The sequence below is a fragment of the Hemitrygon akajei genome, chromosome 6, assembly GCF_048418815.1.
Source record: "Hemitrygon akajei chromosome 6, sHemAka1.3, whole genome shotgun sequence".
NCBI classification, from domain to species: domain Eukaryota; kingdom Metazoa; phylum Chordata; class Chondrichthyes; order Myliobatiformes; family Dasyatidae; genus Hemitrygon; species Hemitrygon akajei.
The window spans coordinates 130,298,918-130,312,938 of NC_133129.1; the positions used below are offsets into that span (position 1 = coordinate 130,298,918).

At 42.2% G+C, this 14,021-nt stretch overlaps 1 protein-coding gene across 1 annotated transcript in view; it reads right to left on the minus strand.

Annotated features, from left to right (window-relative positions):
• Window positions 1–14,021, minus strand: part of th (tyrosine hydroxylase) — a 55,796-nt gene that overhangs the window by 5,678 nt on the left and 36,097 nt on the right. The window contains exons 8-12 of the mRNA XM_073049247.1: window positions 13,562–13,697; window positions 5,382–5,451; window positions 3,597–3,653; window positions 3,344–3,439; window positions 1,752–1,885 (exon numbers count right to left, since the gene is read on the minus strand). Of these exons, the coding sequence (XP_072905348.1) occupies window positions 1,752–1,885; window positions 3,344–3,439; window positions 3,597–3,653; window positions 5,382–5,451; window positions 13,562–13,697 (493 nt within the window). The remainder of the gene's footprint in view (window positions 1–1,751; window positions 1,886–3,343; window positions 3,440–3,596; window positions 3,654–5,381; window positions 5,452–13,561; window positions 13,698–14,021) is intronic.

Here is a 14,021-nt window from a genome sequence, read left to right on the forward strand (position 1 = left end):
CATTGACTCCCACAAGATTACTATTGTCTGAAAACTAAACTGGTCCAAATACATTAATATTGTGTCTACAGGAACAGTATGAGACCGAGTGATTTAGTGACCCATTAATATCTTTCTTGTCTATAACCTATCTACTACCTTCAAGGTACAAGTTGGGACTATGTTAAAATATTCTTCTGGATGTTTGGCTCCACAGTCACACTCAAATAGTTCAACATCACCTGGGGTAAAGCAGACTACTTAACTCTTGCCCCATCCATCATCTCAATCACTCATTCCCTCCACTACTGGTGCACAGTGATGCTTGAGTTTACCATCTATGAGGTAGACTGCAGAAATTTGTCTTCAATGTTTTGGTGGTGTTTCCCAATCTTCTCACAATTGTACCACACGGGAGGAGGAAAAGGGAAACGTGGAAATATCATTATCTACTAATACCACTCCATGTCGTGCATGAGCCTGACATGGAAATACGTCACCATTCCTTCATTGTCACTGGATCTAAGCTCCCTACAGATATCAGTGTCAGCAAGACTGCAGCTGCTCTAGAAGATGGCTTATCACTACCACAGTTATGGATGGGAAGTGAATATTGACCTTGCCAATGAAATTACATTTTATAAAAAGAATACCATTCAGTCCATCATAACCCATTATCTCCCCACATCCATCTTTCATTTAATAGCAATGAGGAACAGAAATCTGAGTCTTGGTCTCTCATCCAAAAATGCTGAGGCTAATAACCCACAAGTGCTTCTTGCAGGTTATTAATTTTGTTATAGCCAGGGGTGGTGATGAGGACAATCTCCCACTAGCTATTAAATGCTCCCAATGGTGTGCACCTCAAATAGTCTCTGGCCTTCACGTGTAGCTTAGTTACTAAGCCTGGTTGAACCATTTCTACTTGACAGAAGGGGTAAAGGTGGGTCACTGGTGCCTTAAACCAGTATCTTCGGGCAGATGGGACTCGTCAGCCATGGTAGGCAGCTCATCGAGGAGAAGGAAAATTCTGATCTCAAACCTCTGCTGCCTTGTGGCTACACCCACTCATGGGAGTAAACCATGAGCGAAATATCTGGAGGTGGAGTCCCTAAGGCGGTCCTACATTGAGTTCAATGTTGACTGGCAACTCCTGTGATGTGTCTGGTACCAAACTGTATTGGTGTCTGCCATTCCTTTGGGTTCATCAGATATGTGGAGAGGGGGTGCTTGCTACATGAGCAACAGCTTGCTCTCCATTTCGTACTGTCCAGGCTAGCGCATCTAGACAGCTAGGAAGCAATATCCACGGTCAACTCTGACCGATGGAGACCTCAGTTCAACTTCTTCCACCTTAATCATAAAAGGGAAGTTGTCTAGATAATTGAATCAAATGAATAGCTTTCTGGGTAAATTCGGAGAAAAATACCAAGATGGCTATTTCTTACTGAGGACCGCCAGGTGAGCCAAATTCCCCTCCTCATTGGTGAACCAGTTGGATCTTTAAGTTTTTGAAGTTTCTTTGGCATGGCAGCATATTCTGAAGTTTCATAGCCATTTCATTTACCAACAACAGCTGTGTGTTTCCAGGTATTTATAAATTAGCTTGGTAACCTTTGGATTTTCTTGCTCTCTTAGTTCTCTCCTGCTCTGAATTGCTTATCTTGACCAGAAATAGGGGGATGGTGAGTGAGCAGGGAGACATGTTTGTGAGTCAATGAGGTAGAAGTGTGTATGTTTTGGCTATGTTGCATTTGACAATAGCGTCTTACCTCAGTTTGTCTTTAGCATCACTGAAACTTTCAGATACAAAATACACTGGCTGGTACGTCTGATCCTGATATGGCTGGATCGCAGCTTCTGAAGGGTCGAAGTCCCTCAACTCAGGTTCACCAGACAGGGCATGCTGTGTACAAATCATTCAGTGTCAGTGCTTGCTGAAAACCTGTCAACCCAAATTTCCATGTCAGCTTTAAATTTTGCTTCATCCATTCCGGAATAGAAAGACTTGTTTGCATTTTCCAACCATTTCAAGGAATTATGGGTACTATAAGTTTTAAAAAATCAACTATTTCTCCCTCCTCATCAGCTTCCCCAAAGCTGGCATACTTAAAAAAAAAAGCATTTTTGCCAGGTGCCAACTTGTTAAGGATCATTTTGGAAAGCTCCTGAAGCAGGAATGGGGATCATGACACACAATTACTCTGTGGCTGTTTGACCTGTTGAAGGAAATGCACCAAATGTGTGCTGCCCGTTCACTCACAACTTCAGCATGACTCAAGTACTGAACATAGAGAAGCTCCAACCGCAACAGCAGCCAACTTCTTGAGTGGCTGGCTTGTCCTGCTTCCAGCCCACCTCTCCTTCATAAGGGGAAGTTTATTTGTGGCTGCAGGGCAGTAGTTTAAGGCTATTGTGGATATTATTGCTGAGAGATTTGTAGTGGACTATAACTATTGGATGTAGTGCTGGGAGCATTTCTGCAGGAGTTGCAGAGTAAGAGGTGCACGCTCAATGCTCTGGTGGCCATTTGAGACAGCATTGATAAGAGATCAAAGCCATGTTTCAATGCAGTAGAAAGTTCAGCCGGCTCTGGTGTGTGGCCACATCTCTTCTATCGCACCGTAGCCCCACAGACTGCGCTTTCATCCAAATGAACGGAACACAAGGCAAGCGTATCACTGCATCTTTGTACACGTGATGAGAATAAAACAATTACCATTTTGTTTCATCTTTCATCACTCGCCTACCAGCGATCTCTGTCCATTACTGCTCCAGTTAAATAATCCTGCACTCCATCACACCCCGACCCACTTAGAATGCCACAAACATTATTGTTTGAATGCTTTGGCAGATATTCAACCATGATCAGCTTTAGCCTTAATGCACTATACGCTCAGTTCAGGAGAAGCCTGGAGCTCTGCCTCATAGCATGAGAAATGAATTCCCACGAGTCCTAATGCCCAAGGAGATCATGAGTGAACCTGAAACAGTTAGCACAGGCACACTGCCAAACGAAAGAGCTAAAAACATGGAAGTTACTAATCCTCCCTCACATACATCCTTCCCTTCATTCACAGTCTCATCAAAGATTATTTTATAATGACAAGAAAAAATAACGCTCAGGGTGGCATTTGAGATGCTAAGTGAGTCAAGGTACCAGAAGAGTATCTGTCTCCCTAAAAATCATGTAGTTATTCTGAGTTGTAGGGTGTAAGGTGGTTGGGGGGGGGGAGGAGGTGGTGAGGGAAAAGCAGGAAGAATTCAGAACCTGAAAAACTAGTTTTAAGTTAAAAGTCTCTTTGTAAATTGAAGTGAATAATCCGGAATGAATAAAGATATGTTTATTTCTGATTTCACTTACAATGAGTTCACCATACGAGGAGAGCAGGCCGGCTCCGTAGGCTCTAACTTCTCCATTTTGCTTGCACAACCCAAACTCCACAGTAAACCAGTAGAGCTGCAAGAGGGAGATTCCAGAGAATAATTACCCCGCTCGTCTATAGTTGGGCTGGTAATTAATGGATGTTTAGGTGCTCTTTTTAAATTGTTTATTCTTTTAAAACAAAAATCAGGAGAAATATGGTTTTCATGCAGCACAAATGCATTAAACTCACAGTGGAAAGCTTTTCAATCTCCTCTTCTGTGGCTCCGAGGGAGGTGAGGCCAATATTCTGAGGAGATAGAGGGTTAAACAATAATGACTAACAAAACAATTTAATTGGCAGTGCAGACACAATTCACAAAGTAATGCCTTTTTTTCCCTTTAGGCTGCAGATCCATTACGATTCCATATCTAGCCTTTCTTCCAGCTTACACCTCCCTCAAATCCAAATTCCATCCCTCACAAGGACAGAGGCAGGAATACACCGGAACACCATCATTCCCTTACAAATCATATTTCACCTGCACTTCGATAGCCTCCTCAAACCTCCAAAGTTCCTCAGTCAAATTCCTGAAGTTTCAGCAAAACTAGAATGAATCCCATTGTCCTGCTATTTTCCGATGGTCCTGTACCCCATTCTGTTTTATATACATTATCATATGGCTATATATAACTATCTTCCCTTTTTTTAATGCATGTTAGCCTTCAATTCCTGTGCTACAGCATTCGCCATTCTAAAACAAAGAATCAGATACTTCAGGTGCTGTAAATCTGAAATATAAACACTGGCAGGTCAGGCAGGTCTGTGGAGAGACAAGTACCAGTATAGTGTGAGAGGCAGACTCCAAAGAATAATTAATTATCCTTCTTTCCCCTATTTGGTATAAGGGTGAAATGAGGTTCTGTTGAAGGAACTTCAGCCTGAAGCATTAACTGTTTCTCTTTCCACAAATGTTCCCTGACCTGCTGAGTGTTTCCAGCCTTCTTTGTTTTCATTTCATGTTCAAATAACCTTCCCATTTACCTCCCTCTGCACTCATTTTATCATCATTTGACATCCCAGGGATATGAGTATTTTCTATTCATTATCCTTTAAATAATAGTCCCTAGACAGAAGCAAATCAAGGGATTTCCTCATGCACTGTTAAAGATAACAATAAAGGGAAAAAAAAGGAAAAAATAAAGGGAAAAACGGGTATGACCAGTAATGTTCACAATGCAGTTGGTGGAATAACTCACATTCCTGCAATACTTACCTTTAGCCACAAGTTTTGATGTCAGCAACTGTAAAATATATCTTTTATGTCAAATCTAAAGTCTAAAATTGATTATGATTCTACTTATTACTTGAATGCATAACACTTTCCAGTAACTTTTGTTCTTTACAGTGCTGATCGGCTTTCTATCTGAAAACACTGAGACTATCAGTTCTGCAGAATCCAGTCCGATCATTCTACAAGGTCAGTAACCCAGCACCCGGAGGCAGCAGGAAATCAATGTCTTATGAAGCACCCACACAATTTACTTTAACAGTATCATGCCAATCATATGGTATCACAGCACAGAAAGAAGCTATATTTCTATTACAGTGTGCCAGCAGTTTGACACATTGATCCATTTGGTGGCTTTCTCTCCCCCACCCATTCCTCGTTGCCCTTGTAAACCTCCTTGCTTCTGAAACTAATTTGATTCCTTTTTGTGAGTTAGTGAATATGCTTTCAATGCCCCTACAGATAGAGCATGCAAGTTATAACAATTCACTATGCTACAAAAAAACCATCTCAAATCAGCTTTAAACCATTCAGCAATTAATTTTGCGTCCAATAATTGATGAATATTTTGCCAATGAAACTAACTTTCTCTTTGGTCCCCTATCAAAATTCAGGTTCATTTTGTAAACATCATATGATTCTTTTAGCTTTCTGTGCTCTAGCAAGGCCAGTCCTTGCATTCTCTTCATGCTGTGCGCTTGTTGTTTTGTGGCGTAAGAATTTATAAGGAAGGAAGATGGAATTACCTGAGAAAATTGTGCAAATGTCTTGTCAGCCAAGATGGGCACATGACCCAGCAGTTCATGGCAACAGTCCCTAAATATGAAGAGAAAGAGAATCAATTTAAGTCAAAATGGCCATTCCAGCAAGAGATGGATTCTGTGATAAAAACAAAAGAAATCTATTCCTGTATACTTCTTATTTGTTAAAATACGTTAGGACGGATAAGTCCCCGGGGCCTGACGGAATATTCCCCAGGCTGCTCCATGAGGCAAGGGAAGAGATTGCTGAGCCTCTGGCTAGGATCTTATGTCCTCGTTGTCCACGGGAATGGTACCGGAGGATTGGAGGGAGGCGAATGTTGTCCCCTTGTTCAAAAAAGGTAGTAGGGATAGTCCGGGAAATTATAGCTAGTGAGTCTTACGTCTGTGGTGGGAAAGCTGTTGAAAAAGATTCTTAGAGATAGGATCAATGGGCATTTGGAGAATCATGGTCTGATCAGGGACAGTCAGCATGGCTTTGTGAAGGGCAGATCGTGTCTAACAAGCCTGATAAATGTCTAACATTTGACAAGGTTCCACACGGTAGGCTTATTCGGAAAGTCAGAAGGCATGGGATCCAGGGAAGTTTGGCCAGGTGGATTCAGAATTGGCTTGCCTGCAGAAGGCAGAGGGTCATGGTGGAGGGAGTAGATTCAGACTGGAGGGTTGTGACTAGTGGTGTCCCACAAGGATCTGTTCTGGGACCTCTAATTTTCGTGATTTTTATCAACAACCTGGATGTCGGGGTAGAAGGGTGGGTTGGCAAGTTTGCAGACGACACAAAGGTTGGGGGTGTTGTAGATAGTGTCGAGGATTGCCAAAATTGCAGAGAGACGTTGATAGGATGCAGAAGTGGGCTGAGAAGTGGCAGATGGAGTTCAACCTGGAGAAGTATGAGGTGGTACACTTTGGAAGGATAAACTCCAAGGCAGAGTACAAAGTAAATGGCAGGATACTTGGTAGTATGGAGAAGCAGAGGGATCTAGGGGTACATGTCCACAGATCCCTGAAAGTTGCCTCACAGGTAGATAGGGTAGTTAAGAAAGCTTATGGGGTGTTATGATGGTAGGATATTGGAGTTCACACTATATCTGTCTCCATATTATATTTCTGCATTTATCTTATTTATTTAGAAATACAGAGAGGTGTAGGCCCTTCTATGCTTTCTGGCCCATCAAGCCATGACAACCCTGATTAACCCTACCAAATCACGGGACAATTTACAATGGCTGATTAACCTACCCAGTACATATTTGGCCTGTGGGAGGAAACTGGAGCAACCGGGGAGATCTCACACATTTCACAGGGAGGACGTAAAGAGGTTCCTTACAGGTGACACCAGAAAGGAACTCCAACTCGGGGCACCCCGAATTTTGATAGTGATGTTTTAACTGCTACTCTACCGTGGCGTCCCATTTTGTCTCTCAATTGTAGGCATCAGATGTTAAGTTATTTCAGTTATGTTACACGAATCTATTCTGTCTTTCACATGGGAAAAACCAATTGTTTTTATCTTCAGGATGTTTTAGAAGAAACATTCTATTTAAAGTGGAAGTCATTCAAGAGTGATCGTTGTAAAGTGCTCAGTTATCAGAGGCCATCTAGTGTTCAGTTTATCATGTGTAAGTACCCTTTATATCAGGTTAAAGACAAGATAGATCTACAGCATGCTTTTCACATACTTCAGGACACCCCAAATCACCCAATAAGTTAATTTTTAAATGCAATATTATTGGAGATATAGCAACCAGCTTGAATGCAATAAGCTATGTGATAGTGACCATTCATTCTGCTTTTATGGTGGAATAAATATTAGTCATGGTAATATGACTAATTCCTTGATTCTTCTAATGCACTGAGACAGACCTTCAGTGTCCATTTAAGAGGGTTTGAGAAGGGGAATCCCAGATTAGCATGTCACTAAAATGGCAGCACTTCCATTTATGCCACAACTCCATTGTCACTGCATTATTGTATCAATCTTAAGTTTCAAGCTTGAAGTTCTTGAGTGAGACTTAAGGCTGATTTATACTTGTACGTATAGGCTATGCTGTAGGCCTGATTTATACTTCTGCGTAGACTGTAAGCTGTGCAAGCATGTGTTGGTGTGCGCCAAAACGCTAGTTGGCGGTTGGGTTTCTATGCCACTGTGTTGAGTTTCTTCGTGAGAGACATGGACGAGGAAATGCATTTCAAACATTTTCATGTGTCGGCAGGTAGATTTGACGTTTTGGTTCATCTATTTTGCAACAGATGTGTACAGACATGGCGGAGAAGAAGCAACTGGAAATGCGTAGAAGAAAATGTGATGCTACTCAGCGGACCAATCACAGTTGTTGCGGTCTGCGTTGCACGACGCGTGAGGTACTTTTTTGGGGAGGTGCATGTCATCCTACAGCATAGGGTACACTCTACCTGCGGTGTAGATTCGACACAGAAGTATAAATCAGGCTTAAGTCACCATTCTCTGAACTAAAGGGAAGTACTAGTTCAACTGAGTCACATCTGAGCTCCTTTGTTTCTAGTTCTAAATTAGACTCGGTGTGTTGAAGGCCATTGCTGGCTTCTAATGATGATGATTTGAGAGAGTTCTTCAATCACTTTCAATAAGATTCTGCCATCCTACTCCAGATACCCAACCAGATTTTCTCCTTTCGTGGTCCTGAAGAGTCATTTACTTAGCTACAAAAAATATACTTTAACTCAAATGCTCATTATTTTTACATGATTAACAGAACATATTTAAAAAAACAAAAATCAGATTATCAGTTATTAGTCCCAGATGGACAATAGTGACCTTCACTTCCTGATATTATAAAGATAATTCAGCTTCTAATTCTGGTTATCAAGGCAATTGTAATAGATTTTTCTATGTGGATCATTGTCAGACATCCTGCTCTTTTTATGATAAAGGAAGAAGCAAATACAAAGATAAAAATATGGTCCGCTCAAGAAATCATGAAATTAACAGTCATTCAGACTGACAGGATACCTGTACGAAGCCCTGGTAAAAGAATTCACTGTGATTGTCAAAGTCCATTATCTGTATTGGGTAGGAATGATGTCTGCCAAATGTCTGCTTTAGGTCACAATGTTAATAGTCCAGTCTTGAATTTTCATCATGCCCAGAGGCTCTTCTACTCCCTGACCTTCAAAGAGACAAACACACTGAACCTAAACAACGCAAAGTACGACATTCAGGGCACTGACTGTCCACCTTAGAATGTATCCAGCTCAATGCCATATTTAATTTAGTGATGTGTCCTTATCAGTCTTGGCATCATTGATCAAAGCTGACATCAAACCCTCAGGGGTAAATAACTCACCAGCCTCTTTCAATACCTTCTGTTTTCTTCTGCTTATTGTCAAACTAGTGTGAGAAAAATTTACTTCTGGAGTGCTCGGGCAGGTCCATCAGTGAGGAAGCAACAGAGGTATATTTCCAAGTCAGGATGGTGTATGAGTTGGCGTGGAACTCTATAGTTTTTCTAGGTCAGGCCTCATTAGCACGTTCAGGGTGGCAATCCTGAGATCATAGCCCTGGAGTTCCAGTTCTTTAACTTAGCACCTAACTCCCTGGACACCCTTTGCAGGACCTCATCTCTCGTCTTACCCATGACATTAGTACCTAAATGGACCATGATCTCTAGCTGTTCACCCTCCCACTTAAGAATGCTGAGGACTTGATCCAAGATGTCTTGGGCCATGGCACCCAGGAGGCTACATGCCATCAGTGAATCTCATTCTCACCCACAGAACCTCCTGTACGTTCCACTAACGAATCTCCTATCACCACAGTGTGCCTCTTCTCCCCTCTTCCCTACTGAGTCACAGACCTAGACTCAGTGCCAGTGACTTAACAACTGTGACTTTCCTCTCTTAGGTCAACCGCCCAACAGTATCCAAAGTGTTATACCTGTTGTTGAGGGGGATGGCCACAAGGTTTCTCTGCACTGGCTCCTTAACACCTTTCACCTTCCTGACTGTCACCCAGTTTCCTGTGTCCTGCACCTTGGATGTAACTATGGGAACCTCATGGTGGGCAGACTACAGGACGAGGAGCAAGTTGATGCTTGGCTCCATTTCACTGATTAAAGCAATGAGGGAGTTTGAAGTATGGAAGTGAGTGTGGAGGGGTAAGCACTGGCTGCCTGTCTTTTGATCACTCTCTACCAGAGAGGGAGAGGTCTGCCACTGACCCGGGGAGTGTTCCCTAAGGTTTTTCTACATTTTGGATGTGGACCTCAGAGTATAGACTCTTTCTTTCACAGAGTATATAGTTTATATATTCTGTGTTTTTTCGCCTGATCTTGCTTTTTTTTGAGCAATGAGGGGGAAATGGGGACCGACATGAATAATCTGATTTGTTCGTTTTTTTGACAGTTGATGTGCCTGATCTGTGTTGTTTGTATTTTTGTGCAGGAGGAGGGATTTGAGGGTTGATGTACCTGGTCTGTTTATTATTCTTTTCTTTTTTGCGAAGAGATGGGATTTGTGAGTTGATGATTGTGCAGCCTTTCTTTTTTTCACGGTTTCATGGCTACCTGGAGAATTAAAGTGTTTCAGAGTTGTATACTTTGGTAATAAACAAACTTTTGAACCTCTATATGTCCTGTCTATCACCCCTCCAGCCTCCCGAATGATCTGGAATTCATCCAGTTCCAGCTCCGACTCCTTAACACGGGATGTTAGAAGCTGCAGCTGGAAGCACTTCTCACAGTTGTAGTCATCAGGGACACTGAGGATCTGCCTGTCTTCCCACATCCCGCAAGAGGAGCATTCCACTATCCTGCATGGCATTTCTACTGTCCTAGCTGAGCAGATATAAACAAAAAGAAACTTAACCTAGAGCTTTGCTTTCTCTGACTGAAGCCCCTCTTCACTGAAGAGCTGAAGTATCAAGATCACCACTCTGACGAAGGCTGCTGCAACAAGCATAATCTTGATTACAGTGCGATACTAGTTTGGCCCTCCATGTAATAACGCTTGGAGCTTGTTTCCATTGATCACATGCCAGGATTTTCACAGCAGCTCACTTGACCTGCTCAAAGCCACAATCACCTCATGACTGGAGACATCATTGCCAAGGCTCATTCTCCCCTTTCTAAATAGCCAACTCATTCAGTGCCTCATCAGGGTTGATGGTAGAGAGTTAGTAACTTCAAATGTTAACATCTTGTATGACTTGTCCTGGGTCTAGCGCAAAGCAAGCAGCATTATGAAGGACCCCACGCACCCCTCATACAAACTCTTCTCCCTCCTGCCGTCTGGGAAAAGGCTCCAAAGCATTCAAGCTCTCACAACTAGACTATGTAACAGTTTCTTCCCCCAAGCTATCAGACTCCTCAATACCCAGAGTCTGGACTGACACCTTGCCCTACTGTCCTGTTTATTATTTATTGTAATGCCTGCACTGTTTTTGTGCACTTTATGCAGTCCTGGGTAGGTCTGTAGTCTAGTGTAGGTTTTTCTGTATTGTTTTTTACATAGTTCAGTGTAGTTTTTGTACTGTTTCATGTAACACCATGGTCCTGAAAAACGTCGTCTCATTTTTCCTGTGTGCTATACCAGCAGTTATGGTCAAAATGACAATAAAAAGTGACTTGACTTGACTTGATGCAACCAGAAAGAAGGCATGCCTGTGTCTCCACTTTCTAAGAAGCTGAATAAGATTCTATATGTCACCAAATACTCTAACAATTTCTACAAATCACTGCAGAAAGTACCCTGACTGGCTGAAATTTCAACATACAGGAATTCTAGAGACCGTAGAAAGTGGGGGATACTACCCTGTCCATCATGTCCCATGTTCTACCTCAATGAGGCGAGAATGGACACCGGACCACTGGAAAGTGATGCTGGAGAGGTAGTAAACTGGTGGGGGGGGGGGGGGGGTGCAATGAAAGGACGGACAAACTGAATGAGTATTTTCCATCAGTCTTCACTGTGGAAGACACTAGCAGTATAGGGGAAGATCCAGGTGTCAGGGAACATGAAGTCCATGAAGCTACCATAACTTGAGAGAAGGCTCTTGGGGAAACTGAAAGGTCTGAAGGAAAATAGTTCACCTGGACCAGATGGTGTACACCCCAGAGTTCTGAAAGAGGTAGCTGAAGAGATTATGGGGGCATTAGTATTGACCTTTCAAGAATCACCAGATTCTAGGATGATTGTGGAAGACTAGAAAATTGCAAATGCCTCTCCACTCTTCAAGAAGGGAGAGAGGCAGAAGAAAGGAAATTATAGGCCAGTTAGTCTGACCTCAGTGGTTGGAAAGATGCTGGAGTTGATTGTTAAGGATGAGGTCTCAGGGTACTTGGAGGCACATGATAAATAGGCTGTAGTCAGAATGGTTCCTCAAGGGAAAATCTTGCCTGACAAATCTGTTGGAATTCTTTGAAGAAATAACAAACAGGATAGACAAAGGAGAACTGGTTGATGTTGTGTACTTGGATTTTTAGAAAGGCATTTGACAATGTGCCACACATGAGGCTGCTTAATAAGCTACAAGTCCATGGTATTACAGAAAAGATCCTAGCCTGGATGAGGCAGTGACTGATCGGCAGCAGGTAAAGAATGGGAATAAAGGGAACCTTTCCTGGTTGGTTGCCAGTGACTAGTGGTTGCAGGGGTCTGTGCTGGGACTGATTCTTTTTACATTGCATGTCAATGATTTGGATGATGGAATTGATAGATAGATAGATAGATAGATAGATACTTTATTCATCCCCATGGGGAAATTCAACTTTTTTTCCAATGTCCCATACACTTGTTGTAGCAAAACTAATTACATACAATACTTAACTCAGTAAAAAATATGATATACATCTAAATCACTATCTCAAAAAGCATTAATAATAGCTTTTAACAAGTTCTTAAGTCCTGGTGGTAGAATTGTAAAGCCTAATGGCATTGGGGAGTATTGACCTCTTCAGGTAGTTTTGAGGAATTAGAGTGGTACCATAGGACTGAGACAGATTAGTAGATTGGGCAAAGAAATGGCAGATGGAATACAGTGTTGGGAAGTGTATGGTTATGCACTTTGGTAGAAGAAATAAAAGTTGACTATTCTCTAAATGGAGAGAAAACATTAAAAAAAACCTGAGGTGCAAAGGGACTTGGGAGTCCTGTGTGCAGAACACCCTAACAGTTAATTTGCAGGTTAAGTCTGGCATGAGGAAGGCAAGTGCAATGTTAGCATTTTTTTCAAGAGGACTAGAGTATAAAAGCAAGGATGTAATGTTGAGTCTTTGTAAACCACTGGTGAGGCCTCACTTGGAGTACTGTGAGCAGGTTTGGCCCCCTTATTTTAGATAGGATATGCTGAAACTGGATATGGTTCAAAGTAGGTTCACAAAAATGATTTCAGGATTAAATGGCTTGTCATATGAAGAGTGTTTCATGGCTCTGGGCTTGTATTCTCTAGAATTCAGAAGAATGTGGGGTGACCTCATTGAAACCTATTGAATGGTGAAAGGCTTTGATAGAGCGTATGTGGAGAGGATGTTTCCTATGGCGGGGGAGTCTAAGACCAGAGGACACAACCTCAGAATAGAGGGGTGCCTTTTTAGAACAGTGATGAGAAACAATTTCCTTAGCCAGAGAGTGGTGAATCTGTGGAATTCATTGCCACGGGCAGCTGTGGGGAACAAGTCTTTATGTATATTTAAGGCAGGGGTTGATAGATTCTAGGTAGATCTCAGTACATGTGACAATAATAAACCAATTCCAGTTCTATTATGCCTGAACCAGTGCACACGAGAATAAACTTGCCTCGGATGGAGACTAGTTATGCATTCTCCACCCCACTTACAGATACCACTAGCATTTTATCTACTCTGCCTTTTCGTGAAGCACAGCAATTCTGTTGCAAAGTTATGTGACAGTACCATGCTTTCTCCCAACATGACAGTAATTAACTGCTCTAGACTGTGTATGAGAAAAGGAATCCAATCAGACCAGCTTGTCCAACAGTAATGTAAGCAACAACAGAAGTTCACAGAGTTCTATCACGCTCCCTAGAGGAAGCAGACTGCACTCCAATTAAACCGACAGGCGCTGACAGACAAGCTGTTCATTTTCCAGCATTTGCTTTTTCATTAAAAATTTTTAGCGACTCATTTCCAGAACATGAATCCTCAGTTTAGTTTATTGCTTCAACTTACGGCTCAGGAGTATGCATTGGCGAGGAGGCATGCCTGACGTACTGTGTGCACTGGAAAACTCGGAAAGCAAGGCTTGCCAGGAAGTCCCGGGCCGAAAGCAACCCAGCCACAGGCCAGAGCTGAAATCCCGAGTGTTCTGAACAAAGAAACAAGGAATATTTGTTATGCTAAATCAGAACGGGTCTTAACAGTGGAAGCATCCGTTCTTTAGTTATATGAACATTTTAGGTGTTTATAGATGCAGCTTGCTGCAGGATAGAAGAGACCCATAGAGTCAAGGGCAGATAGTCATTTTCTAAGTGGGAAACTAAACTTTCCAAAAAGAAGACAGTGAATCAATACTTAATTTAATGCAGGTATAAAAGGTTTTGAGGCTGAGACCCTTTGCATATCCTACAAAGAGACTGACTCAGTAAGATTAGGTTGGCTTGGACTAACAACTGCCTCACATGGGCTTTGG